Source organism: Phocoena sinus, chromosome 2 (genome assembly GCF_008692025.1).
Source record: "Phocoena sinus isolate mPhoSin1 chromosome 2, mPhoSin1.pri, whole genome shotgun sequence".
Classification (NCBI taxonomy): domain Eukaryota; kingdom Metazoa; phylum Chordata; class Mammalia; order Artiodactyla; family Phocoenidae; genus Phocoena; species Phocoena sinus.
Window position 1 is genome coordinate 50420189 of NC_045764.1, and position 26088 is coordinate 50446276.

The 26088-nt window shown below is 43.5% G+C and overlaps 1 protein-coding gene across 3 annotated transcripts in view; it reads right to left on the reverse strand.

Moving 5' to 3' along the window:
- The window catches only part of TTC23 (tetratricopeptide repeat domain 23), a 110936-nt gene that overhangs the window by 27759 nt on the left and 57089 nt on the right, over window positions 1-26088 (reverse strand). For all 3 annotated transcript variants that reach the window (XM_032624862.1, XM_032624864.1, XM_032624863.1), the window contains 2 exons: window positions 19640-19817; window positions 7007-7112 (listed from right to left, as the gene is read on the reverse strand). In XM_032624862.1, coding sequence (XP_032480753.1) covers window positions 7007-7112; window positions 19640-19817 — 284 coding nt within the window. The remainder of the gene's footprint in view (window positions 1-7006; window positions 7113-19639; window positions 19818-26088) is intronic.

Sequence of the window (26088 nt, forward strand, 5' to 3'; positions counted from 1 at the left end):
AATTTATTACTCCAACTAAGGTTACATGGCTACTGAAGTGGAAAAAAGCAAGGCTTTGTGATGAGACGTCAGAGACAGGCCCTGACTGGGAATCTGCCCTCTGGGGTCAGCTCCTAAGGTTGCTGCTCCCCTTTCCCCGTTTCAGAGTCCTCAGCTTCTCAAAAGGTCCAAGTTTCTTCCATGTCCATTCCTGGGAGGTCTCTAGTCACCGGGGGGCAAGGCCAGGGAGGGGGGGTCTCTGACAGCTGTTGTCACATACAAGCGGACCACATGTCAGGCATCACGTCAGGACCCTTATATATGAGAAGAGCCTAGGGCTCGGGAACAGTGGAAGGTCCAGGGCATACACTGTGAGCGTCTTCCCTGTCTGTAAATTTGAAACCACTTTTATTTTTACCTGGGATATAGGAAAGCTCTTTTATTGCAAGACCCTGACTTATTTTCCCCCATCCCCCAGGCCCCTAAATTAGCTTTCTGAACTATGAATCCCATGATTAGTCTTTGAGGGGAGAGAAATTTGTCCTATTATTACAGCTAAGGAGTGACTCCCTAAGAAGCAGAGCTGGTTCCCCTGGGAGTGGGCATCCCCCAGGAGGTCCACCTGACACAAGTGACAGTGGGGTTTCCAGAGGGACAGGAGGTCACAGCCCCTGGGGTGGGATGCCACTTCTTGTCACAGACCTTGTGCCTGAAGTTGGGTGTGGGTTCACAGACAGCCTCGGCAACCTGATGCTGGCGGCCTCGGCAAGAGATGAGGTCATTTTCTAAAGCACAGGAGCATGACTTAGCTTGTAAATCTGAGCCCTAGTGGCACAAGTGTTCCAAGGCCATGAATCTTCTCCCATTTTCATTCCCGCAGAATGTTGGGGCTGTCTGTGAGTTAGGGTGAGGGGGTAAGTGTGGCCCAGCGGGCAAGGTGGCTTAATGTCTCCAGGAGGCCCCTTCAAACTCTATTCCATCTGTATGTTCATATACAGTCAAAAGAAAACAGGGCTCCATTCAAAGAGCAAGAGGAATGTGGGGTTACGATTTGGCACCCAGGAGGTCAGGAGGCTTTTAATTAAAATAAATTCCAGTGACCCTGGGCTCATTTTCTTGAGGCTGTCCCAAGGCAAGAGTTGGAACAGTGAGGACAACTCTCATTATGAGGGAGGCCTTTGTGTACAATGTGACAATTATCTTTTGTAAGTCTTCAGAAACTGTACTCTGCACTAACTGCGAAATCGTTAAGGACCCCAGGGAATCCGAATATGGAAAGTCTCAAATCCTAGCCTGGCATTAACCCAGAGGAGCGCTATCACCCAGTGAACAAATGGATTGAACCCATTTAGACCCTGCTGGGAGCTGCCTGGGGCTTTTGCACAGGCAGCTGCCCTGAGGCTGCCCGCCAGCCTTGTGGGGGCCACAGAGTAGCCTGAGGACAGACGAAGCCCCGGACAGGCTGACTCCTCGTTGCGTGGCCCTCAGTGGTCCACACTGGAGGCCACCTTCAAGAGAAATGTTTTCATAGGGCCTGGACAGGGCATCCGGGAGCAGTAGACATGCTGCTCCTGAGCTGTGTGGTCCCTGGAAGTCCATGGCCATCTCTGGGAGCAGGTTTGCATCAGTAGAGTAAGGTGACCACGATGGCGGCAGGCTGGGTGAGGCTCACACAGCAAAGTGTGCATGAAGTGTCTGCATAGTGCCTGGTGCCCACAGGCCTGGTCTGGGCTCAGTCGCCATAGGGACTGCCTGCCTTGAATGTCCTCACCACCAGGAAGCTGATCAGGACTTCCCTCCACCCCCAACACCACCCAGAGTCCCACTTGGGGCCACCCAGTAGTGATCAGGTGCCCAGCGCCTCAGGCCTATTGCCACAGTTGCTTGTCTTGGTGAAGTATATGTCATTTCCATAAGCTGCCCTAATAATATGTTTTGAAGCCAAGTCAGGGTATAAATAACTTAGGCGTTTCTGAGAAGTTCTGAATATAACTTATTATCCAGCACAAAAGTGAAACACCAGAGCCTCATAAAAGTGGTTATCAGAGAGCCCACCATCCTCCCTAGGAGAGGGATAAAGCCGCAGACTTTGTTCTCAGACACAAAGATGAAAGGCAGTTTGTAAGCAAAGCTCAGTGAGGTTTCAGTTCTGCCACAGGTTGTCCCTCTGTGAAGAGAGACCAACAGCACAGACTTGGGGTGGAAAAGGCCACACCTTCTACTCCTCTGCTGGTCTCAAGAGCTGCCAACCCCTGTAGCCCACACCTGCCCCCACCTTTGGGGCTTCCGGGCTCCCTGGGCCTCTGAGGACAGAGCACCCTCAGAGCCACGACCTCTCTGGCTCTGGAGTGTGGTCAGGTAGGCAGCGCCTGGCCTCTGTCTAAGGCCTTGCTTTGTCTCTAATTGCCAGCATGACGCTGGACACACCTTGGACTCCAGTCCTCTACATGGGATGTGCTTTAAGGTGCCTTCCAGAGGTTTCTGAGAGGGTGTCCTACTAACGATGGTGGAAAACAGGGTAAGAGGCTTCCCTTTTCTTCTCTGGCCTCACCCACCACTCTCTCTCTGCTGCTTCCCCTTCCCACCTGGCCTGTGGAGCACTGAGCAGGATGGAAGCTGACATCTGCTTGGGGAGCTCAGGCACCAGGCTCAGGCTGGCTGGGCATTTTGTAATAAGAAGCGGGCCCTGAGTAGGAGCTGAGGAAGCGTCTCTCAGAACACACAGGACTTGAGGTGGGTGGGAAGGCCGAGGAGGAAGAGAGAAGGAGAGGGGAATAGTGAGGAGGAAGGGAGAGGTGGGTGGGTGTGGCCAGCAGCAGCTTACACTCATTCCCACTGCAGGCCTGCACCACAAGCCCCACTCGGAGGCCTCAGGTTGGAGGCGGGCGACAGAGGCAGCACAGGCAGTCAAGGAGGGCCACGGGAAGGTGAAGACCACCTCACCGTGGCTGTTCCCAGGTGGCCACATTACCTGTCAGGAGCCCACTGGAGCTGGGTGCGTCTGTCTGATTTCCAGTCTCTCTGAGACACATGGGGCTCAAGGAGCATCAGTGACCCCATGAGCAGGGAGTAGGCTGCGGGTGGGGCAGGGCCCAGCATGGGGCAAGCTGAGGAGCAGGCCACAGAGGAAGAGCTGAGAAAAGCGGTGATCGCAGGGGGTAAAAAAGAGGAGACTCCATGGAGATATAGAGCCTACCTTCAGATACTTACATATCTCGTGTGTGCTGTATAAAAGGAGGGGAGAGGCCAGGACAAGTGGGGGCCCGGGAGACATACGTATCCGTGCATAGGGAGTTATATCTTGGGAATGCACCCCATGCCCATGAGGCTGTCCATATAGCCAGGGATTCCACCCCCTGCCCCAAGGCGGGCAGGGGCATAGCCCATTCCCTTCTGCTGTCTCTGGAACCTACAGCGCTCCCTGGCCTGCTGGAGCCCACGCCACAGATGGGGCCACTTCCAAACAAGGCCACCCGTGCTCAGCGGGCTCTGCCTCTCAAAAGTTTACACTGAAATGTACTTGGCTTCAGCCCATTTCATTTTAATATCCTTTAGGAGAAGAGTTATAAACACAAGGCCAATGCCTGGAGACTTAGCAGGGTTGGGAGAGCTGTTAATACCAAGTTTGTCTATGGCTGCTCCGGGAAGCTGGCCAGGCTCAGGTTAGTGACATTCTACAAGCCTGAATTGGGAGCCCTTATGCAATCACAATCCTTCGTGACTTCTAAGGCAGTTTTGTCTGCATAAGGAATGCAGGAAGGCACAGAGCAAAGGGATTAGTTTGATTGCGGAGCCTGAAACACACTGGCTTCTTGGCCAGTGGCGTTTTGTTTGTCCGAGGGCAATGCCTTCAATGGACATTTAGCAAGTAGGCTATGGAGAATCCCTAGATGAGAAATTTTTCCTATTAACGATTCTTTAAAAAACAAACAAACTGTACTTGGCACAGACTAGTTTAAACATAGGAGAGCAGAGTTGAGATCCCCGTGCACGTGGATCCCTTGGCACTCAGTGGAACGTGCAGATTTGCTCCCAGGAGATCTGGCTGGGACTTCTGAACCACAAATGACCAAAGTCCAGGCCAGAGAGTCCTGCCTGGGTGAGAGCTAGGGTGGGGAGGCTGGTCCCCCCCGTAGTTGTCAGACAAAGATAAATTCCAAATTCCTGCCTTTCCTTTCCCCTTCCAGGAGGTAGCAGAGGCCTGGAGAAACCTCAGCCCTGGGTGGGCTTCTCTCATTACCGCATTGGCTGTGTGTGAGGGGACAGCAGGGACATGAAAACCAGGCCCCCTGAAAGACGGTGGGAAGGCGCCTGCCCACTGCCACTGCAGCTCCTGGCTGTGGGGGACCCCGCTCCTTCCCGCTTTTTCGGGGAAGCTGAGTCCATGCATGGAACACGGCTGTACCCTCTGGGCCCAGGCCACTGAGCTTAGCAGATAAGAGCCGGAACAAACTATCTTAAAATGCCAGCCAGACAGCTCATTGTTCACAGTCTTCCCCATGTTTGTCACCAAGAGAACAAAGACTCCCCCAGCAGCACATTCAAGCTTGTTAACACAGTAGGAATAGTCTGTGGTTTCTCTTTGCTTTGATTCTTTTCTGATGTGCCCATTTCGATGGCTGGCTTGAGGCCTTAGGGGCAAGGGCTGGTGCGCCTCTCTGCCCCTGCTCCAGGGCTTCATGCTGCCTCTGCACCAGCATCTGTTTTGATCCGACAGCTTCTCTGCCCAGCCTCCTCACTTAGTGTTGACTCGCCTTCAAGCCTTCAGTAAACTCTCTTCCTGTTGGTGTCAAGGTGATAGACATTTCCAGTGTCTTCTGATTAGTGGAAGCTGACTCTGAGAAGGGAGCATCCTTACACTGACTGGGGCTTTGTCCCTCTTGTAGAGCAATGAGTAGAGAGGATATTGACTGATGGTGCTGGTGGTATGGAGAGCTGGCTGTGTTAACTCCTTTGTAAAATGGGAGGTCATCTTGCCTCCAAGGCTTGCTAGGATTAAATGGGCATGTTTGTGAGAGTGCCGGCACCTGCATACAACAGGCGCTCGACCCCTGCTACTGCTGTTGTCATCATTGCTAGTAGGATTGTTGTTATGACTCCTGCTGGTTCGGGTTCCTGAGGCCTCTGTGAGTCAATATGTTTCAAGCAATCGATCCTCCAGGCCTCAGGCAGAAGCGACCCCCTTCCTAATCTGCAAAGCCAGTTGCAACTGTCCAACTCCCTGCTCTTGGGGGAAGTTTTTTTCTTATCCTTCCCTATTCATTCTCCTCCCCCTTCAGATACTGACTGGCAAGTCGGCTTTCTGGGTGCCGGTCACCAAACAGTCTGAGCTGCCAAAGAGACATGGGGCAGAATGGGGGACTGAGAGCCTGTGCACGATCCTGGGCTGGCCCCTTCCCAGACGGCACTCAAACTGGTTTCCTTGGGCCACCGTTGCTCTTCTCAAGTCCCTTTCTCTCCCCAAAGCCACACACTCTTTGGGAGGGGAAAGAAGGGAAAAGGGCATGTGCAGTGCCAGTCCTTATAATATAGCACGGAGGTCAAGAGCCTAGGTTCAAGTCTACCACTCCCTGGCTATGGCTCTTGGGAAGTTACCTAACCCTCTGTGCCTTAGTTTCTCCATCTGAAAACTGGGAACACTTGTACCAAACTCACAGAGCTGTGGTGAGGATTAACTGAGTTAATAAATATAACACGGTTAGAACCATGACAGTATGTACTATGTAAGAATTCGCTATTATTACTGTGTGAGGTCATTAAATTTTCACAGACCTAATTATCTGTATCAAGTAGGTATTAGTGGCATTCTCTATTTACAGGGGAGGCTATACCAACACCATATTTAGACTGGAAAACTTAGAAAAAAATACATAATTGGATTGTTTCTGATTCTATAATTACACAAAGAAGAATGGTCTAACTTTGCAGCTACAAGAAACAAATATTTTAGGGACACGATTTCTATTGTTCCCCACCTAATCCATACATTCATCAGGTGTGTACACCGAGCACTAGCTGAGATGCTGGCAAACTGGAATCCCTCTAGGCAAAGATGGTCTCTGGCCTTAGCCAGAAGAGAGACCATCCGGGAGACCAGAATGAAGGATCTTTAAGGTGGGATGGACAGAAAGATTAACACTGGTATCCCCTTCCCCAGCTCCTCCCTGGACAGGAGCCCCTGCCTGGCGCAGGGACCTCTGCAGACCAGGCTGCTCACTGAGGCTCCTCCTTCATCTTCTCCCCCCACCAGCCTCCTCATCTTAGCCCAGCTCCTACTCCCTGAACCTCAACCTCAAGCCTTCCAGATACTGATTTTCAAATTGATGGCACACTGGACCTTATTTTCCTACAATGCATAAGTATTTCTAGCTGACATCTTGGAATACACCTCTTGTCTTCTTTATGAGTTATACTCTGTTTATGAATATTCTGAGCAACAACAAAGAAAGTCACTAGAATGCATGTTCTCCATCAATAGAGGCATATTGTATGCTCTGAGCCCAGGATGGAGGATTAAAGAACTCCCAAGCTCACTGCTCTACCTATTATGTGGGGCTAAGAAAAACTATATGACTCATAAACGACAACTTCCTTTTGGAATCCTGAAGCCGTGTAAGTTCATCCTGATTGAAAGCTCAGCCCTGTGAGAGTCTGAAGGCCGGAGTTCAAGCAGGTCAGATCCGTTGCCACAGTAGCTCCACAACCTTTAAAAATAGATCACCTTTGAAAGCCCAGTAGATTTCCCTGTAAGCCCAGCACAAACTCTCTGGGGCTCTGATAGCTATGTTTGGATGAAGATTTGCTGTATTTGAGAGTAAAAGATTAGAGGAAGGCTGAAAAAAGATAGAAACCAAAGGACTCTGGACTCTAGTGAAGCTAACAGAGAAGGCTCTCTGAAGGGTCTGTCCCAGCTCCATCCACATGTTCATCCATCCCAAAGGCAGCTAGCCCACAGACACCGATGCACATGGGACAGGCAGGGAGCAGGCCTTGCTGTCCCCCACGGAAGGCTCGCTCTCGCTCTCACCATGGTGCTCAGGCCTCCCAGAAGTGACAGCAGCACAGGCGATGGAGTGTGCGGACACGGCTGCCTCCTCTTGAGAGGGGTTTCTGCTCAGGACGATGAGATGCGCCTGTCATCGTGGAAAGAAGACACACGTTTGTTTACATGCTTGGCAGCAGCAGCAGGAAACTAACTATTCTTGGAACGATAAGCAGAAAGCCAAGGAAATTTCTAGCAAGCTAAACAATATGATTTATGTGGAAGCACAATCAACTCTTGGGAGAGCTCGGTTTTAAAAGCATTGTGTAGTTGAGAAAGCACCAAGCCCTGGACGCTGAGTCCAGATAGCTCGATGCTGTGGTCAGGGCTTATTTCTAAGTAAATCATTTAAAAGTCTATGCTCCCATGAGTGCAGTGTCAGCAGAAGAGGGGGGAGGGTTTCCAGGAGGAAGGAGATGGATTAAAAAGTGCCTGTGCTGTAGGTGGGCAAGCACAGAACCCTACCTACTGGTCAGCCCAGAGAGGGGGACCTACCCCCAGTGTCAGCAGCCTCACCCACAGAAACCCCGACCCCACCCCCAAGCCTGGTCCGCCAAGCCCATTTGCCTATAACCTCGGCGAACTGGACCACAGGAGCTGCCCGAACACAGGAAACAGCTCAGTTCCTTGAAAATGAAGCCCATTTAAAAATTCTTTAAGGGGAAAAAACCACCGTATGATCCTATGAACATAAAATAAAAATAATCCTTTCAAATAAAATACAAACTACATCCCTTCAAATAAAAAGATATTAAGCAAACAAACAAGTAAATAATCCCATGGATTAGTCATAGCTCCTGGAGGCTGAAAGAATCGGGGTGCTTTGGGCAGTGTGCACCAGGGCAGGAGGAATGTCAGCATTCATGACATGGTAGAAACAGCAAATCTGAAGGCAGAGCATCAAGGTCAGAATCTTATCTCCATCCTTTATTAGCTGTGAGGTACCTTGGGCAAATCACCCACTCAGCAACCTCAGTTTTTTCATCTATAAAATGAGGATAATGAAAATTGTCAAAAATATTTAAATCGATATCGCAAATGAAAAAGAAATGAAAAGTAACAGCCTAAATCTTAGACTAGATAAAGCCATACCACTAGAACCTTCTAGTCCAGACCAAGCAGTGAGACAGCAAAGCCATAGAGACTTGCTCCTCTGATGACCAGCTTAATGCATTTCTGAGATGATAAGCAGGGTAGACTCTAAACTGTCCCCTCATTTGTCATATGTTAAAATCCACTAGTTACTAGATCTAGACTTTTTATGATAGGGGCTACTCCAAATCAAGATTGCTGGTAATAACTTTTATTGCTGTGTTAGAACAATCAGGATTTCATATTTGTAAATGCTAACAATATCCTTTGTTTTAAAATGACTTTTCTTATTACAGCAATGGTCCCCAAAATTTTTAACACCAGGGATCGGTTTCGTGGAAGACAATTTTTCCACGGACCAGGGGTGGGGTGGGGGTGGGGGGTGGGGGGGCGTTGTTCAGGCAGTAATGCCAACAATGGGGAGGTGGCAAATGAATCTTCCCTTGCTTGCCGCTCACCTCCTGCTGTGCGGCCCCGTTCCTAACAGGCCCCGGACTGGTACCGGTCTGTGCCCCGGCGGTTGGGGACCCCTGTATTACAGGATATAGATAAATTGAATACTTGATTTTGGCAAACCCCAAATTGGTCATTATCCTCGATTTGGCCTGGAGTTCTGACTGGAAATGCTTTTCAAATAGGACACAGGGTTAGAGTGAAAGGATCAAATGTTCAGTGCTCAGGGAAAGGAAAAAAGAGAGGAAAAGCTTGCCTCACCCCAAATGCAAATGGATCATGTTTACTTTGTCTGTTCCCTGGGTTAACTATCTCTAGAATCCACTTTTGAAGAGAGCACCCGCTGATGCCAGAAGAGATTTAACTCATCTTGTTACAAAGACATTTTACACACAGTATTTTAGATTGATTAAAATTCAAATTCAAAAAGATTTCATATGTTGTTTCCACTTAATATTATAATTCAAGGCAATGTAAAAGACGCATTCTATCAAAATTACTTTCAAATGAATTATTAACATGTTCTGAGAGTTCTCTAAGTTGCCTTTTGTCTTGGAAACAGGAAGCAAAGTTTTCCATGAGCAAAAATGTTCATATTATCAAGAAAGTGGATCCTGAAATCTAATGGGGATCTGAACATATCACAAAACCTTCAATGTTTTGCTGTATGAGATGCTAATATAAGCAAACATTAATATTCATTATTCACTTCAGAAACTCAGTCTCTGATCTAATTTGTTATTTGATGTTCGAAAAGCTTCTAAAAACCATATGTGGGAGTGGGGGGTGAGGGTAGTGGAGAAGGGAACCCATGATGTTTAAAATGTGCAATCTCATTTATTCAGAAAAATTTAATTCAGTCCTATTCAATTCAACTTATCTTAATTTTTAAATGCTTTCTACATGCCTGATATTATTCAAACCCTAGGAATTCACATAAAGATTAGGCAGGGCTTTTGGTTTTAAAGGAGCTTACAGACGAACTACAAAAATGTGGGGTAGTTTGATTTTACCTAAACTCACAGACACTGCCCCTCACTAGGTTTTAGCACCCGGCTCACTACTTTCCTCTCCACCCCTCCTCCTGTTATCATTTTCAGTGATTTCAGTATTCCTAAGATTGGTCTGCACCTATTGGGCAAGAAAGAGATGGCACAGTTTAACAGATGAATAGAGGAAAAGAAGTTTGCACGGAGGAAACCTAAGGAAGAGAGTGCAGGACCCCAAACAGGCTGCTTTAACATCACAGGCAGAGCAAGGGAGGGAGAATTTGCTGGAACTGGAAAGATGAATTATAGGGGAGGGAGCTGTAGCTTTCAGTGAATGGATGCAGACCACCTGCACTGACCTTGCTGGGAGGAGCTGAGGGAATAAATAAGCTGTGCACTCTCCTTCCAAGGTCAAGGCTGTGTGCCTCCCAGCCAGAGGGCAAGGCGGCCCACTGACACTGTACTTAAGTGGGCACCGTGAGGGATGCAGAGTGGAGCTAAAAGAGCAAACTAAAACACCCAGTGAATGACCCAGCTAACACCTTGGCCTCTTGGGTTTTGACAGGCTTATTTTCCTCCCTACCCTCAGCCACCTGGTCCCCCATTATGCTCTGGGCCTCATCATCGCTTAATCTTTGCTACCTCTGGATCCCGCAGCTCATAGACCCTGTTTGACTGTTGGGGCATCCTGGCTCTATCACATCCATGCAGCTTCTCATCCTCTGTCCACTCTCCACATCTCACTAGCCATCCACCCCTCCTGCTGTCCCTTCCCTTCTGGTCCAGCTTAGAGGGCACCACCCATCAGTGTCTATACGGAAAATGCCCTCAACTCCACTGAAGCATTATTTGAGATGGTGAAGAACGGGGAACCAGCTAAACATCCATCAGCAGGGGAACGAATATATTATGGTTTATTCATACAATGATTGAACTCTATCTATATGTATTAACATTTCAAAAACACACCACTGAGTGGAAAAGCAACTTATGAAAGGATGCAAACGTCATGATGCCACTGCTTTTCAAGTTTCTGATTTTAAAGCAAAAGAACCCCTTTTATACCAAACAGAATGGTTCTCTCACATACAAGGCAGGTAAGTGTGGAGCTGCTCTCACTGAAGCAGGTAGAGAGACCCTGGGAAGCCCAGGTTGCTTCCATCCAGCCACCCCCAAAAGACCCTCCTTGGAAAATGAGTGTTGGCGGTGACACAGTTTGACAACCACAGTACCACACCATGCAGGAGGCCTCCTGAGGGAGTGAGTACTGAGAAAGTTGACAAAGCTAGTGATTAGATTACCCAATCTTTCCAAACTAAACCACTGTTCACAATTCTGGAACAACACTTTGTTTGCTAAGATAATATAAATATCCCTGTTACATACATCTGAGAGCATTTAAGGACTAGCTGTTAGGGTGAACAGAATTACAGGAGTCCTGCTTGCCTCTCCGGCTTTATACAGAGGCCCGAGTACTAGGCCCCGCTGGGGATCTGCGGCTTGACCACGCTCACTCCTCGTTATTTATTAATCACCCCAGGGCTTTCATCTCTCCTCCCATCCTTTGAAGTTTTTGATATCTTATGGTTAGATGTTTATCAACTGTCATCTTGAGGCTGAGGAGGAATGTTTAATATTCTTAAATCTCTTCAGCTGCTAGCATGTCGTACTGGGTTAAAAACAAAAACACCTTTAATATCCCACATGGAGTAAGGTCATTAATTGAAAAAAACTCATTCACAGGACCAACTGCCTCAAGCCCTGGCAAGGTACAGAGCAGCTGTTGCATTCTGGTCCTCTTATGTGTTTCTGGGGGAAACCAAGGATTCCTCAGTGCCAACCCAGCTGTCAATAGACACAGCCAGAGCCAGGGCTGGCAGACTCTTATCTAACTGGGCCTGTCCCCTTGGATTTGTAAAATGTGTAACAGTTCTTGAAGAGAAAACTCGATGACTACTAAAAAGGATGTTTCTATTTATGCAGGCAGACCCCACCACATGAACACTCAACTTAAAACACTGGGTGGGTTCTGAGTGTGGAACCCCAGCTCTTGTGGGGAGGGAGAGAGAGATTTTTTTCCCACTTTGATAATGATTAGGGGAATCAGTGACTCAGAGGGAAATCTCCTCTCCCATAGCATAGTGAAGAGCACACAAGTAGCTCAAAGTACATTTGTGGACTTAAACTGGGTCTATTTACCCTGGAGATGAGAACACTCAAAGAGAAGACAATAATAATAATTAATTATATTAAAATAATTAATAATTGCCAGGATCTCTTTGTAAAGCTGAGGGCTAGCATAGGGAGGGACTGAGGGAAGGAGGGAAATAACATCGATATACACCAGCTCCGCTTAATCTCAAAATGACCAGTGAGAGTGATGTTAACTGCCTAATTTACGGATGGCGAAATGAAGCCTCAAGGAGAGTAATCGACTGTCTGAAGGTCACATAGTTGGTCAATGGCAGAACAGGGATTTGAACTAGGGCGTGTGATTTCAAATTGCATGCTTTTCTCATCTAACACCTGGTTATCAAGAGGGTAGAAGTCACAGAAAGGCAATTTTCAAGTCAATGTAATGAAGAACTATTTAAGAGTCAGAGAAATAGTTACTAAGAATTAGACTCAGCCCAGAATTAAATAGACTGGCTAGGGAAAGAGTGAGCTGCCAACACATGGAATTCTGAGCACTGACTGTAGAGAGACGCCGTGGAGGGGGTCAGGCAGTGGACGGTGGATGGAGCAGACGTTAAAGTGCCTTCTACCAAGTGGCTCCGTTTCTGCTTTGATTCAAATTTGTGCCTTAATTCAACAGAAGCTCAAGTCCACTTGTCACTATGAGGTATGAGCTTGCTGTGTTTCTCTTATAACTGACCAGCTGTGAGACTGCATAGCTTTCTCTCTCAGCTCTGCCAGAGCTGGCCATTCTACCCTTAGGCTTTGACTGTCATCCTCGTTCAAGACAGGGTCATGTTGCAGCCCAAGGTTGCCACTTCCTTTCCTCTCCCATCTCTGCCCAGTAAGGAAGTCTTCCATGGCCACACACACCATAGGGGACTGAGGCGGCTGGAGGGCACTGGCTAAAAAAACGATGGAGCTGGGAATCCCCGGGAGAAATAGATGCAAGGCAAGTAACTGGGTGCAGAGGGCATTCAAAAACTGATTTCTGAGGGCCCCAGACTGAGCCAGTTTCTTTTAATAGTCAGAGAAAGTCTCTGTGGCAGCTTTCCAGTTGTCAATTTTAGCTCCTCCAAAGGGCTGGGAGAGAAGGCCCTACACGCTGTAAGAGTTAGCACCAAAATAGACATGTTGGGGCCTTATATTTTTGTCTTTTTGTTCTGTGTGTTTTCTTAAAACTTAATTATATTTTTAAATTATAAGAGTAGTACCTGCATATAACTTTTTAAAAATCCTAAGTAGTAGAAAAGAATAAGCAATTAAAAATTTTAATGCCCTGTCCTTTGTGTCTATAAGCCTCAACCCCTCTTCTCCCCATTTCCAGTCTGATTTCTTATAGCTACCCACTATCAACAGTTTCCTGCATATCCTCTCAGAAATACTGATGTGCTTATACACACACACACACACACACACACATGAGATCAGAGCCTGGCCCTGTCCCCCTCTCAGCTCAGCTTCATCTCCTGCCACCCATTCTGGGCTCTCACCACAGTGGTTCCCCTCTCCTCAACCTTTGGGGTGTCTCATTATCAGCTCCCACATCAGCTCAGGCTGCCTCGCTGGGAGCTCTCGCAGCACCCGGTACCTCCGCCTGTGGTGCACTTCACAGTGGTAGTTTTACATTCATCTGTGTGATTCTTCACTAAGGTCTGTCTCACTCACTAGGCTGCTTCTTGAGGGCAGGGCCTCTGACATCCGAGCCTTCCATCATAGTCCCAGGCCTAACACTGTGCCCAGCACAATGTAGTCTTTAATTGGTCATTGACTGACAGAATATTCTGGTCTACATCTGGCTTTTTAAAATTAAGAATGTATTTTGGACACTTTTCTTCAGAACACAGACATCCATCTCATTCTCTTTAGTGGCTCTACAGTATCCCATCACATGGATAGATCATAGCTTTATAATCAGTCCCCTACTAATGGGTTTTAAGAGTCTTTCTAATTTTTTGCTATTGCTAATAACCCTGTTTCTTTGCACACTTGTGCACATCTATCTGTTAGGTAAGTTTCTAGAAGTGAAATTGCTGGGTCAAAGGGTCAGTGTGTTATAAAACTGGAGAGGGAATGTCAATTGCTTTCCCCCAAAATGGTGCTGATTCCCAGTCTTACCAGCAGTGCATGAGGATGTCTGCTTCCCCACACCCTTGCCACCATGGAGTGGCACCAAACGTTTTTGGCATCTCCTTGGTTAAACTGCACTTCTTTAATAACAAGTGAGGTTAGGGATTATTTTTGGATGGTTATTGGCCATTGTATTCCCTCTTCAGTAAAATGTCTGTTTCTGTCCATATTTCTATTGAGTTGTCTTTTTCATCTAGATTTTATAAGAACTCTTTCTATACTTTCCCCTCCTTGACATTTATTTCTTAACTTTGTGATATGTTGTCATAGAGAACTTTTTCATTTTTATGCTGTCAAGTTTATCAATCTTTCTTTCTCTTTTTTCTTCTCGTCCCTCTGTCTCTCAATCTATAGCTATCTGCACACCTGCAGAGGAAAAATGCCCAACAAGTGTCACAACACTGGGTACTTCTAGGATGGGGGAGGAGGGCTGAGATGACTTGTAGCCCATTTCTCCGTATTTTTCTGTATGGCTCGATTTGTTTTTTTATAAAAAGCATTATCATTATGATAAAAAACAGATGTCTTTTCAAAAGAAGCAGTATGGCACCATGATTTGTGTCATTCTTAGAAAAGGTTTATACTGTATAAAATCATATCTGCATTCTGCATCTTTTCTAATTTTAAACAAAATAGGCTAGTGTTGTCAGAGATTTTGAAAATTAAAAATAGCACTCATCTGATTATTTATAATAAATGAATGACACTTTATAGTAAATACACAGCAATTAACAAGAGCCAATAAGAAGTGCTGCCATTTACTGAATAGTCTGCACCTGACAGGAGTCACATGTGAGCACCTATCAGCCACCACCTAGGCCTGACCGAGGCCAATAACTCACCCAGAGCAGGAACATGAACCCAGATTTTCTGATCTTAAAGTCTTAGGTAGAGTAACTGATAAATTATTTCATCATACTTTGCAAATCAAACTTCTCTAAATTTGGGAACTGCTGAATGGCAGAGCTGCCCTGAAAACTGAAAAGAGAGATATGCGATTCGAGTGTCAGAGACGTGAAAAAGCAATCCAAGCTAGCGCGGTGTTAACGTGTACTCCTTGAAGGCACACACCCACAAACATGCTATTGCTCACACAAATGAAATCCTGGGATTTTTCTTTTGGATAGGAAAATAAGGTTCTAGTGCCAAAATCTGCCACAAAGAGTTTCAGAAACAATCACGTTTGTGTGGTTTTCTCACAGAACCCTGCTGCAGAGGACCCACAGGGCTGATGACAGCTCTTTCATCAGTCCTTGGGACTGCTGCCTTCCCTCTGTGATGGCTCTGGGGGCTGGCTTTAGTTTTCTCCATTTTAATGGGTTAGTTCCTAAAATACTTTGGAACTTTTATACATTCTACAGAGAATAAAAGGTCTTTTCTCCCTGGGTGTTTCTCTCACTCCAAAGGAATGAAGAGTGAAAAAACAAGAGGGGAAATAACAAAACCCCTTTCCTTTGTGTGTAATTAATAAATGGCTTTTAGGCATGGGCTCCCTTGGAGAGCTATACCTTTCTGTATTTTAGGTAAAGTTGCTAAAGAAAAGGGGAGCTTTGATAAATATTTAACAATTACTGTTAATAAATAAAAGTAGCTTATACTGGCAACATGCCAAGTTGTTCACAAAGCACTTTCCATTTTGAATCTTTGAGCTGTTCTGTGAAGTGGATAGGGTCTTTTGTAGGCTTTTTTTTTTTTTTTTTTGAGAGACTAAATGACTTATATTATCAAACAAATGGTAAACAGAAGAGTCTGGACTCCAACCCAAGTTTTCTGATTTCAAATCCAATGCTATCTTGACTTCACAAAGCTATCTCTTTAATAATCGTAGGCAAGTATTTATTTAAACACTCTCTAATCTTTATTAACCTCAAGAATAAACAATAAAAGTCACCTATTAAACTTGACAAAGCATTAAAAAAAATGAGTGAATTCCTCAATAACCTGTATACAGAGAAATATTTCTCAGAGTCAAAATCTAAATGTAATAAAAGATTGAAAACTTGAAAGCACTAAGAAAACTTTTGCATGGCAGAAAACATTATACATACGCACACAAACTAGAGCTAATAAACAAATTTACAAAGGTTGTAGGATACAAAGCTAACATACAAAAATCGTTTGTATTTCTATGCACAGGCAATGAACAATAAGAAAGGGAAATTAAGAAAACACTTCCATTTGTAATAACATAAAAAAGTCCAAAATACTTGGGAATAAATCTACCAAAAGAAGTGCAAAACTTATACTATAAAACATGGTTGAAAGAAATTAAGGAAGACCTAAAGAAATAAGAGATTATCCCATGGTTATGGATTGAAAGCCTTAATACTGTCGGGCTTCCCTGGTGGCGCAGTGCTTGAGAGTCCGCCTGCCGATGCAGGGGACACGGGTTCGAGCCCTGGTCCGGGAGGATCCCATATGCCGCGGAGCGGCTAGGCCCGTGAGCCATGGCCGCTGAGCCTGCGTGTCCGGAGCCTGTGCTCCGCGACGGGAGAGGCTGCGACAATGAGAGGCCCGCGTACCACAAAAAAACCCAAAAACAGACAAACAAAAATTCTAAATTAAAATAAATTTGAGATTAATCTCAAATTTATAAAATTTGTAAAATGGGAATAAAATAATATAAAAAAGTTCGCAAAGTTGGTGTGAAACTGGCTCAATTATGAGCAAAGAAAAGCCAACTTCTGGTGGCCAGGTAACTCAAAACAACCTTTTGGCAGAATGTCAACAAAAATCAAGAGGTATAAAAATGTTCATATCTTACCTCTCAGCAGTTTAACTTTTGGAAATGTGTATCAGCATATAATTCAAGAAAAGAAAAAACATTTTTTAAAATAAGAATATTCAGAATTATTGATACTAACAAAAAATTGCAAATCCACAGTGTTCCTTCACTCAGTAAACGTCCCAACCAGCCACACGCAGAAAACTGGTCTAAAGCTGGACTCCTCCATCTCCCTCACTCTCCCACATCTGCACAACTCCCAGGCCTGTCATTTTTACTCTCTATCTGTCTGTGTCTCTCCGTTCTCACGACACTGCCTGAGTCCGGGCTGTCATCATGCCTACCTGGTCTGTTGCAGCCACCTACTGAGTCGCCTTCCTGGTTATCTCTCTGCCATCCAGTCCCTTCTCCATACTGCAGAGCAACGCTTCTAGACTGATAATCTGGTGATGTCAATCTCCCTGCTCGAAAACCCTTAACTGCCCTTAGGATGAAGCTCAAATTCCTTACCATGACTTTCCACACCCCATCTGAATGATACCCACCCACTGCCTTCCCATTCCCATTGCCCAGGCATTGGGAACTTCTTGCAGTTCCCCAAATGCGTCAAACTTTGTCTTACCTTCAGACCTTTCCATGTACTCTGCCCCCTGCCCGGGCCAGTCCTCCCCACCTCTTAGTATGTTTTGAGGCAGGCACCTGCATTTATTACCTTTGCTTCCTCATATCTCACTCACAGTACAATCTGGATTCTGTTTTCAACAGTGCCTCAATGTTTCCCTCAACTAGGTCATCAATGAAAGAAAAAGAAAAGCAAGAAAAGGAAAGGGAGAACTTTTCAAAAATTCATATATTGCACTAGCAGGCACTGTGCTCAACACTTTACAAATATGAACTCATTTTTTCTCCCAACAGCTCCATGCCCTCCATAACAGCAAAAGGTATCGAAAGGGGTGACAATGAGAATATCTCTTTCTTTTCTTCTTGTTTTTATCTGGCAAATTCTTCTTTTTCCTTTACCGATTTATCCTTCTTTACTTGACCAATGAAAACCAAAGTTCCTCCATAAACCCTGCCTGGGTGATCTCACCCTCTCCCAAGGCAATTACTGTGTATAAGTGGAGGACTTGCTGACCTATTTTCTGAACTCTAGTCCTGATTATATAACTGTCTAGCTGTCATTTCTGATTGGATGCCTTATGGGCATCTCAGACTCACCATCAAAACTTGAGCTCACGGGCTTCCCTGGTGGTGCAGTGGTTGAGAGTCCACCTGCCGATGCAGGGGACACGGGTTCATGCCCCGGTCCGGGAAGATCCCACATGCCGCGGAGCGGTTAGGCCCGTGGCCGCTGAGCCTGAGCGTCCGGAGCCTGTGCTCCGCAATGGGAGAGGCTGCGACAATGAGAGGCCCATGTACCGCGAAAAAAACAAAAAACAACAACAAAAACCAAACAAACGAACAAAAAACCTGAGCTCACCATCTCTCCATCACCCAGTCACACCTGCTCCCCCACTGTAAATGGCACAAACACCCACTCAGCTGTTCAGACCAGAAACCTGGGAGTCATCTTTGACTCTTCCCCTTCCCTCTTTGTCCTGCATCCACTCAAGCTCCATATCTCATAAATTCTGCCTCCTAAATCTTTGTCACACCCATCTACTTCTCTTCATCCTTATGAACATCACCCTAGTTTAAGCCACCACCATCTTTAGCCTTCAGTGTTTCACTCTACCTCCGCTCTTGGCACACCCTCCCTAGTCTACTCTGTACATGTCAGCCAGAATTACCTTTCAAAAAAAAACAATACTGCATTTAAACCTGGGCTATGCCATTTATTAGCTGTGTACTCCTGGACATATCACTCAACCTTTCTAATTCTTGACTTCCTTATCTATAAACTGATAATAATAATAATATGTCATGGGGTGGTAATAATATTTAAGGGAGATAATCCAGAGAAAGTGAGAGAATGGCACACTCTAATAAACTGTGTGTGGGAGTATAAATGGTCATACAAATTTTAAAAGAAATAGCAATAAAGAACCCTCAGTACCATATCATTATATCTCATTTGAAATAAGAAATGAGTTAGTCTATATTTTACAACTTTAACAGGGAAAAATTCTCTGAAAACAATTTAAAATTTGTTTTTAGCAGATGATACCACACAAAAACATCAAACTGACTGTGATGGTTAGTTTTATGTGTCAGCTTGGCTAGGCTATGGTGCCCAGTTGTTAGGTCAAATACTAGTCTAAATGTTGCTATGAATGTACTTTGTAGCCATGATTAACATTTATAATCAGTAGACTTTGAATAAAGGAGATCACCTTCAATAATAGGTAATAATTGGATGAGTAGGCCTCATCCAATCAATTGAAGGGCTACAGAGCAAAAGGCTGAGGTTTCAGTGAAGAAGGAATTCTGCTCCAAGACTGTAACACAGAGACCCTGCTTGCATTTTCAGCTGGCCCACCTACCCTACGGATTTCGGACTTGTCAGCCCCCACAGTTGTGTGAGCCAATTCCTTAAAATATCAGTAAATCTCTCTCTCTCTCGCACTCTATGTATACATCCAATTGGTTCTATTTCTCTGAAGAACCCTAACTGATACACTCACAGAGGAATCTTTTAATGACAAAGTAGAACAGCAGCTACCAGATGACAACTCTAAGTGACTTCAGGTAAAGATTGTAGAATGTGGTAGATAAGAACCCTAATAAGTTTGATAACATAAGCTCTAAATAGATAAGCATTAAATAATAAAGAAACATTGTCTGGGAAACAAGACTTAAATTATGCACCTAATATGAGAAAAGCCACCTTCAGGCAGTCTCAGACTGTTTGTGGAAGATGCACAGGTAACACAGGACCAGTATCCCACACTTGCCCACTTACGAAGATGTTTGTTGAACTTCTACTCCAGACCAAGTGTTCTACTTATCTAGAGCACTTAACAAAGTCAGGAATTCTCAGAGCTGCTATTCCACTTGTATCTGTGAAAAGCAGTGGACTGGAACAGCTTTGGTGGCCAGTACATTGCAGCTTACCTGTAAAAGGTGGTTGATGGATGTGTCGTGAAATCCCAGGGCTTGTTCTACACCTGCCAATTCCCTCAATGTTGGTACGCACTCAAGACTTTTTTCACCTTTACTGATCTCAATATATTCTAAAGCCTCTTGGTAGTGGGGCAGAGCTTCTTTTGATTTCTTCTGACCTTGATATACCCTAAAAAAATCAAAGGGATTATCTTTAAAGTAATTAAAATAGAAGATACTGAAAATAATAGATGGATTTGGCTCTCTGACCCCTGTTGCCAGGTTCATTTCCTAGGCAGCTAAGCCTTTCTTTCCTCCAAGGAGCAGCAGGGCATAGCAGTCAAGAGGATAGACTTTGGGATAATCAGGAAGGTTCAAGGGATAATAAGGAAGGTCAAGGGATAATCAGGAAGGTTCAAATCCTGGCTCTACCACTTACTAGATACAGGACCTTCAAGTCACTTGACAGCTTTCTCATCTGTAAGTTAGGAATAATAACAGTGCCCACTTCATTGGGTTATCATAAAGATTAAATTAGTTAATATTTTTTAAAAAGCACACCTAGAATAGCCTCTGACACATAGTAAGTGCTGTGTAGGTGTTGGTTTAAAAAATATAAAATATTAAAACAAAAATAGTAATCAGAAAGGATGCCATGATATTGATAACTGATCTGTTGAGAAATTATAGAAATTTCCCAGTTTGGTGAGGGTGTGAAGCACTCACATTAACTGTTGGGAAGAATATAATTTGGGCACAAACTTTTCTATATCAAAATTATACGTATGTATGTACACACATATTTCTGCTAATTGCACTTTTAATAGTTTATCTTGAAGAAGTACTCTGGCAGGAAAAGAAGATACTATATACAAGAATGTTTACTGAAGCATTCTTTGTAATAGTGGAAAAGTATAAAGCACTTAAAATACCCCAATAGGTGATCATCCAAGTGGGTTATAGTAAGTACATCTACACCATGTATCCATTAAAGTTAATGTCGATCTGTGTGTATCAACATAGAAGTATACCCACTATATATTCTTCAGTAAAAAAGACAGATTACAAAAGTACTTTATATAATCTTATTAGATCAATTTTGTATCTAATCTATATGTACACATATGCATAGATACCCAAGTGTCACCAAAATGTTAGCAACAGTTATCTCTAAGGAGTTGATTGTGAGTGATTTTACTTTTCTTATTTATGTTTTATAAATTTCCCAAATTTTGTTCTATAAAAATATATTACTTTTACATCAGAAAATATGTTAATTTTAAAAATTAATTTAAAGGTGGCAGTGGGAAAATATTCTTGTAGTTTCTTGCGGTAAGACTCTCTCATATTAAAAAATGTATCTGTATATATTGTTTAGAAACAGGCATTTAAAAACAATCTTCTCAAAAATCCTTGTGAAGACTATTAGAAACTTTTCTTGCATGGAAAAATTTTTTTTTTTTTGCGGTACGCGGGCCTCTCACTGTTGTGGCCTCTCCCGTTGCGGAGCACAGGCTCTGGACGCGCAGGCTCAGCGGCCATGGCTCACGGGCCTAGCCGCTCCGCGGCATGTGGGATCTCCCTGGACCGGGGCATGAACCCATGTCCGCTGCATCGGCAGGCGGACTCTCAACCACTGCACCACCAGGGAAGCCCGCACAGAAAATTTTTATGTACAAAATTCATAATAAAAGAAATCAATCCTTCTTATGTTTCCCTCCATCCCAGAATCTTTACTACAAAAAGGTCTTACGATTCCAAAATTACCCCAAAACTGAGACATAATGTGAGAAAGTAACTAAGAGACCACAAAAATAGGTTTTGTTTTCAATTGTAAAAAATTACAAACAATTGTAAAAAAATTAATAAACAGAAACCTCAGTTAAATAGTCAGGAGCCCAGAAGCGGGAGCTCTCCTGCTCTGGGAGGACAGCAGAGTCCAACAAGAAGAAGAAAGACTCCTCTTCTTTCCTGGCAAGAACGTAGTCAATGAAAAGCCATGGACCCTTTGTGTACTATGGCTCTCCCAAATCCTCTTCCCTTCTATAAAAGCATTCTCCTTCCCTCGCCATGTGGGGACTTGCACCTGGCTCACCATGGTTTCAGACCCTAAATGGAAAGTTTCTGCCGATCCTGAATGAACCTATTTTTTTTTTTTCCTAGAGAAATAACTGGCAGCCTATTTTTTTTTTTAGGTCAACATAGTCATTGGATACTCTTCACAACTATTTTGCTCTCCAATAAATTTCAAAGGAATTGACTGATAGAAGTAGAGTTACTTTTCAGATCTGTGGCTCAGATGGCCATAATGAAATAAAATGCTCACTGAATAGCTTATGAACTGGGATACTTTCTATAAGTGTAAAGAGGGTTAAAACACAAGAGGAGGTCAGGGATATGTTCCTGGACCAAGAAGGGTCCATCCAGGTTGTAACTTGCAGCAGCTCTAACCTTGGAAAGGAAGAGGTAAATAGACAACCTAGTAATACTGGACTCGCCTTCTAACTCTTAATGAGTTTGTACGTATCACATTTTATTTTTTAAGAGAAACCCCACTAGCATCTATGGTGATATAAAGAGGCTTTGAAACATATGGTTGGTAACAAATCACTTAGCCAAAGAATTAGATTCCTGGTAGACAAAAATTAAATAATTGAAAACAGGAGTCAGCAAACCCTGGCCTGTGGGCCAAATCTACTCACTGACTGCTTTTGTAAATAAAGTTTTATTGATACAGTCAGGCCCACTTGTTTACTTATTGTCTGTGGCTGCTTTTGCACTACAATGGCAGAGTTGAAGAGTTGCAACAGACACTGTATAGCCTACAAAGCCTGAAATATTTAGTCTGGGTCTTTACAGAAAATGTTTGTAAACCAACCTCTTGTCTAGAATCTACAGAAAGTCACATATTTTTAAAATGACTTCAGATTTTTTTCTACCTAATTTAGCCTAAATAACACAGACAATGCCATAGTTACTTGAGCAAAGGGAAAAATTCATCTTTCTTTCTCATGTTCATAAATGATGAAGAGTGTGCCAAGGAAGTAAAGAAGAGGTCCTTTGTTTCCAAGTCTGCTTGTAAAAGTCATAGAAGAGAAATAAAGCCAGTACAAATGCCAAGATGATCTCATTTGGGCAACAATTTTAAAAGAAAGCAATATTCGAAGCTTAGCAATAAAGCTGATAAATGAGAAGAAAATAGAAAAGTAAACAACAACAAGGCATAAGTTAATTCATGTATCAAAAATTCTTCCTTTCCTGAGATAGAACACTAAAGAAAAGTATTTGGGGGTTTGTGAAGCCATCTTAGCCAGAAGCACAGCACTCCAAGTTAACACCACAGCATCTTTACAGGTATGAAAAAGTGATCCTTCAAATATCCGACTCTCAGAGAAAATTTTACAGAGAAGAGTACAGTATGAGAGGCAGGGCAATCAGTTACAAGTACTGCAACAGGAGTAGAAAACCCAGACTGTAGTTTGAGCATACTTACTTACTAGGCCACACAACCTTGGGGAAAAAAAAAATGTTTCTGAACCTTGGTTTCCTCATCTGAACACTGGTGTCCAATAGGGTTGCTGTGAGAATCAAGTAAGATGGCTGAAAGTGCTTTGCAAACTGAAGCAAGCCATACAGATTGATATTAAATCCCCATACATAATCATACCTTTCACTCCTTCCCCTCCCAGCCTGTGGTCTCTCTGGAACTTAGAGGCATAGTTTCAGGTCGTTATATTGAAATGGGCTCATTTGTGGTCTCATCTTGTTCCCACTCGCATGAGATTTTGGGAAGTCTAAATAATACGTAGAATCAGTCAAACTCATGTGCAAGTGAGGTAGGCATTTTCTTACACAATTGGATTTTTTAAAAAATTGAGAATAATTTACTGTCAGAAAAATACATATTCATCACTAAAAGTAAGAAAAGATATGGAAAATTAAAATATATAATTACAACATCCAAAGATGACTGCTATACACCTTGATATATATATATATATATATATATATATACTTCCAGATGATTTTCTACGCATTTTTAAAAAAGGATCATAATGTTTTAGAACCTGCTTCTTCCACTTAATCATACATTAAAATGTGGCAATAAATGCTATAGTATCACTTTTAGTGGCTGAATGGTGCCATATAAAGTTTGATTGACCACTCATCTTCAAAAATATTTAGGACAGGGACTTCCCTGGTGGTCCAGTGGTAAAGAATCCACCTTCTGATGCAGGGGACGCGGGTTAAATCCCTGGTAGGGAAACTAAGATCCCACATGCCGCGGGGCAACAAAGCCTGCGCGCCACAATTACTGAGCTCACGTGCCTCAACTAGACAGCCCGTGTGCCACAAACTACAGAGCCTACATACTCTGGAGCCCATGTGCCACAACTAGAGAAGAGAAAACCTGCATGCCACAACTAGAGAGAAGCCCACGCACCGCAACAAAGAGCCCATGTGCTGCAATGAGCACTGCAACGAAAAATCCCACATGCCTCAGTGAAAAGCCTGTGTGCCACAACAAAGACCCAATGCAGCCAAATAAATAAATGAATAAATACATATTTAAAAAAATATTCAGGACATATAAAAAATGGTTTGTGAAAAAAATGGTTTGTGGAATATTTTTACAAATGATATCTCTGATGAGAGACTTGCATTCAGAATATAAAAAGAACTCCTACAACAATAATAAAAAAGATAAATAGCCCAATTAAAAAATGAGCAAAGCACCTAATAGTCATTTCTTTGAAGAAGATGCAATAAGCACATAAAGAGACGTTCATTATCACTGGTCATCAAGAAAATGCAAATCAAAACTACAATGAGATACCACTTCATACCCATTAGGACAGTGGCTATAATAATAATGATTTTAAAAAAGATAATAAAAGTGTTGACTAAGATGTGGAGAAATTGGAATCCTCACACACTGCTCGTGGGTATGTAAAATTATACAGTTACTTTGGAAAACAGTGTCAGTTCCTCAAAAGTTTAAACACAGTTACTAGATGACCTGGCAATTCCACTACTAGGTATATACCCAAAAGAAACAAAAACATATGTCAACATAAAAACTTGTACACAAATGTCCATAACTGCACTATTCATAAGAGCCAAAAAGTAAAAACAACCCAAATGTGCACCAACTGAAGAATGAATGAATAAAATATGGTATATCCATTCAGTAAAACGTTATTCAGTCACAGAAAGGAAGAATTGATACATGTTACAACATGGATGAACCTTGAAAAAAGTATGCTAAGTGAAAGAGGTCAGTCACAAAAGACCACACACTCTATGGTTCCATTTATGTGAAATGTCCCTAACAGGAAAATCCATACAGACAGAAAGTAGACTAGTAGTTGCCAGGGGTTGGGAATTTGAGAATGGGGGCAGACTACTAATGGAATGAAAATGTAAAATTGTTTGTGGTGATGTTGCATACTAAAACCCATCAAATTGTATACTTTAATTGGGTGAATTGTATGGCATGTGAATTATATCTAAATAAATCTGTTATTTTTGAAAAGTTTGTGAACATTTGGAAGCAAACGAAATATAGATGAGACTCAGCCATGAACTTAGTCATTTTTGTTTAAAGAAATAACTGTATTAATAATTATTAAACAAAAATCAAATTATTTTAACTTTAATATCATCTGCGAGCCAGACACTATTCCTAACTTGCTCATTTAAAGCAGGTCAGAAAGAGATGTCGGCTTTGGCTCTAAATTGGTTGCGTCACTGGATGATCCTACCCATGTTTTAGTTGGGGGCGGTTAGGAGAACAGAGAATGCTGTGGGTCTTGCTGCACCCGACACTCAACAGAGTGGGCATTCCCAAGGGGATGCCATAAATCAGGCTTGGACACTGAGCTACTGGTCTCTCTCTAACCTTCCAAAGCTGTCGGCATGCCTCCTGAGGAGCCTTAAGTCCTGGAGGTCTCCAGGGGAATACCTAGGTCTATGAAAAGTATAATCTTAACGAGAAACAGTAAATTCATAGAGAGAAAAGCCATACAAAAATATTTTTAATGGAATATTCTGGTAAATCAATTATACTGTAAGTTTAAATATGTTAATATATTTCATATCATGATCCCAGATGCAGAAGAATTTAGAAAGAGGTGATAAATCCAGTCTTTTCCCTTCGGCTGATCAATTCAAGCCACTAAGCTGTGGTTAAGGAAATTAGCCTGAGGATCGGTGAGTTACAAAAGAAAAATAAATTCAATATAGCTCCCAACTCCCAGAGTAGCAGAATTCACGATGTGACAACATGGGGTTGGAACAGAAAGGCCAATCCTCCAGCTCAGAGCTGACTGAAGCACACCAGGCCATCTGGGGTTGGTTTTGGAGTTCTGATCCAACACTAAGGGCCTCAAACTCTTGTCTTCAGGGCCCGACTCTGCACCCACAGACTCCTGCACCTTCCTCTGCCTAAATCCTGATGG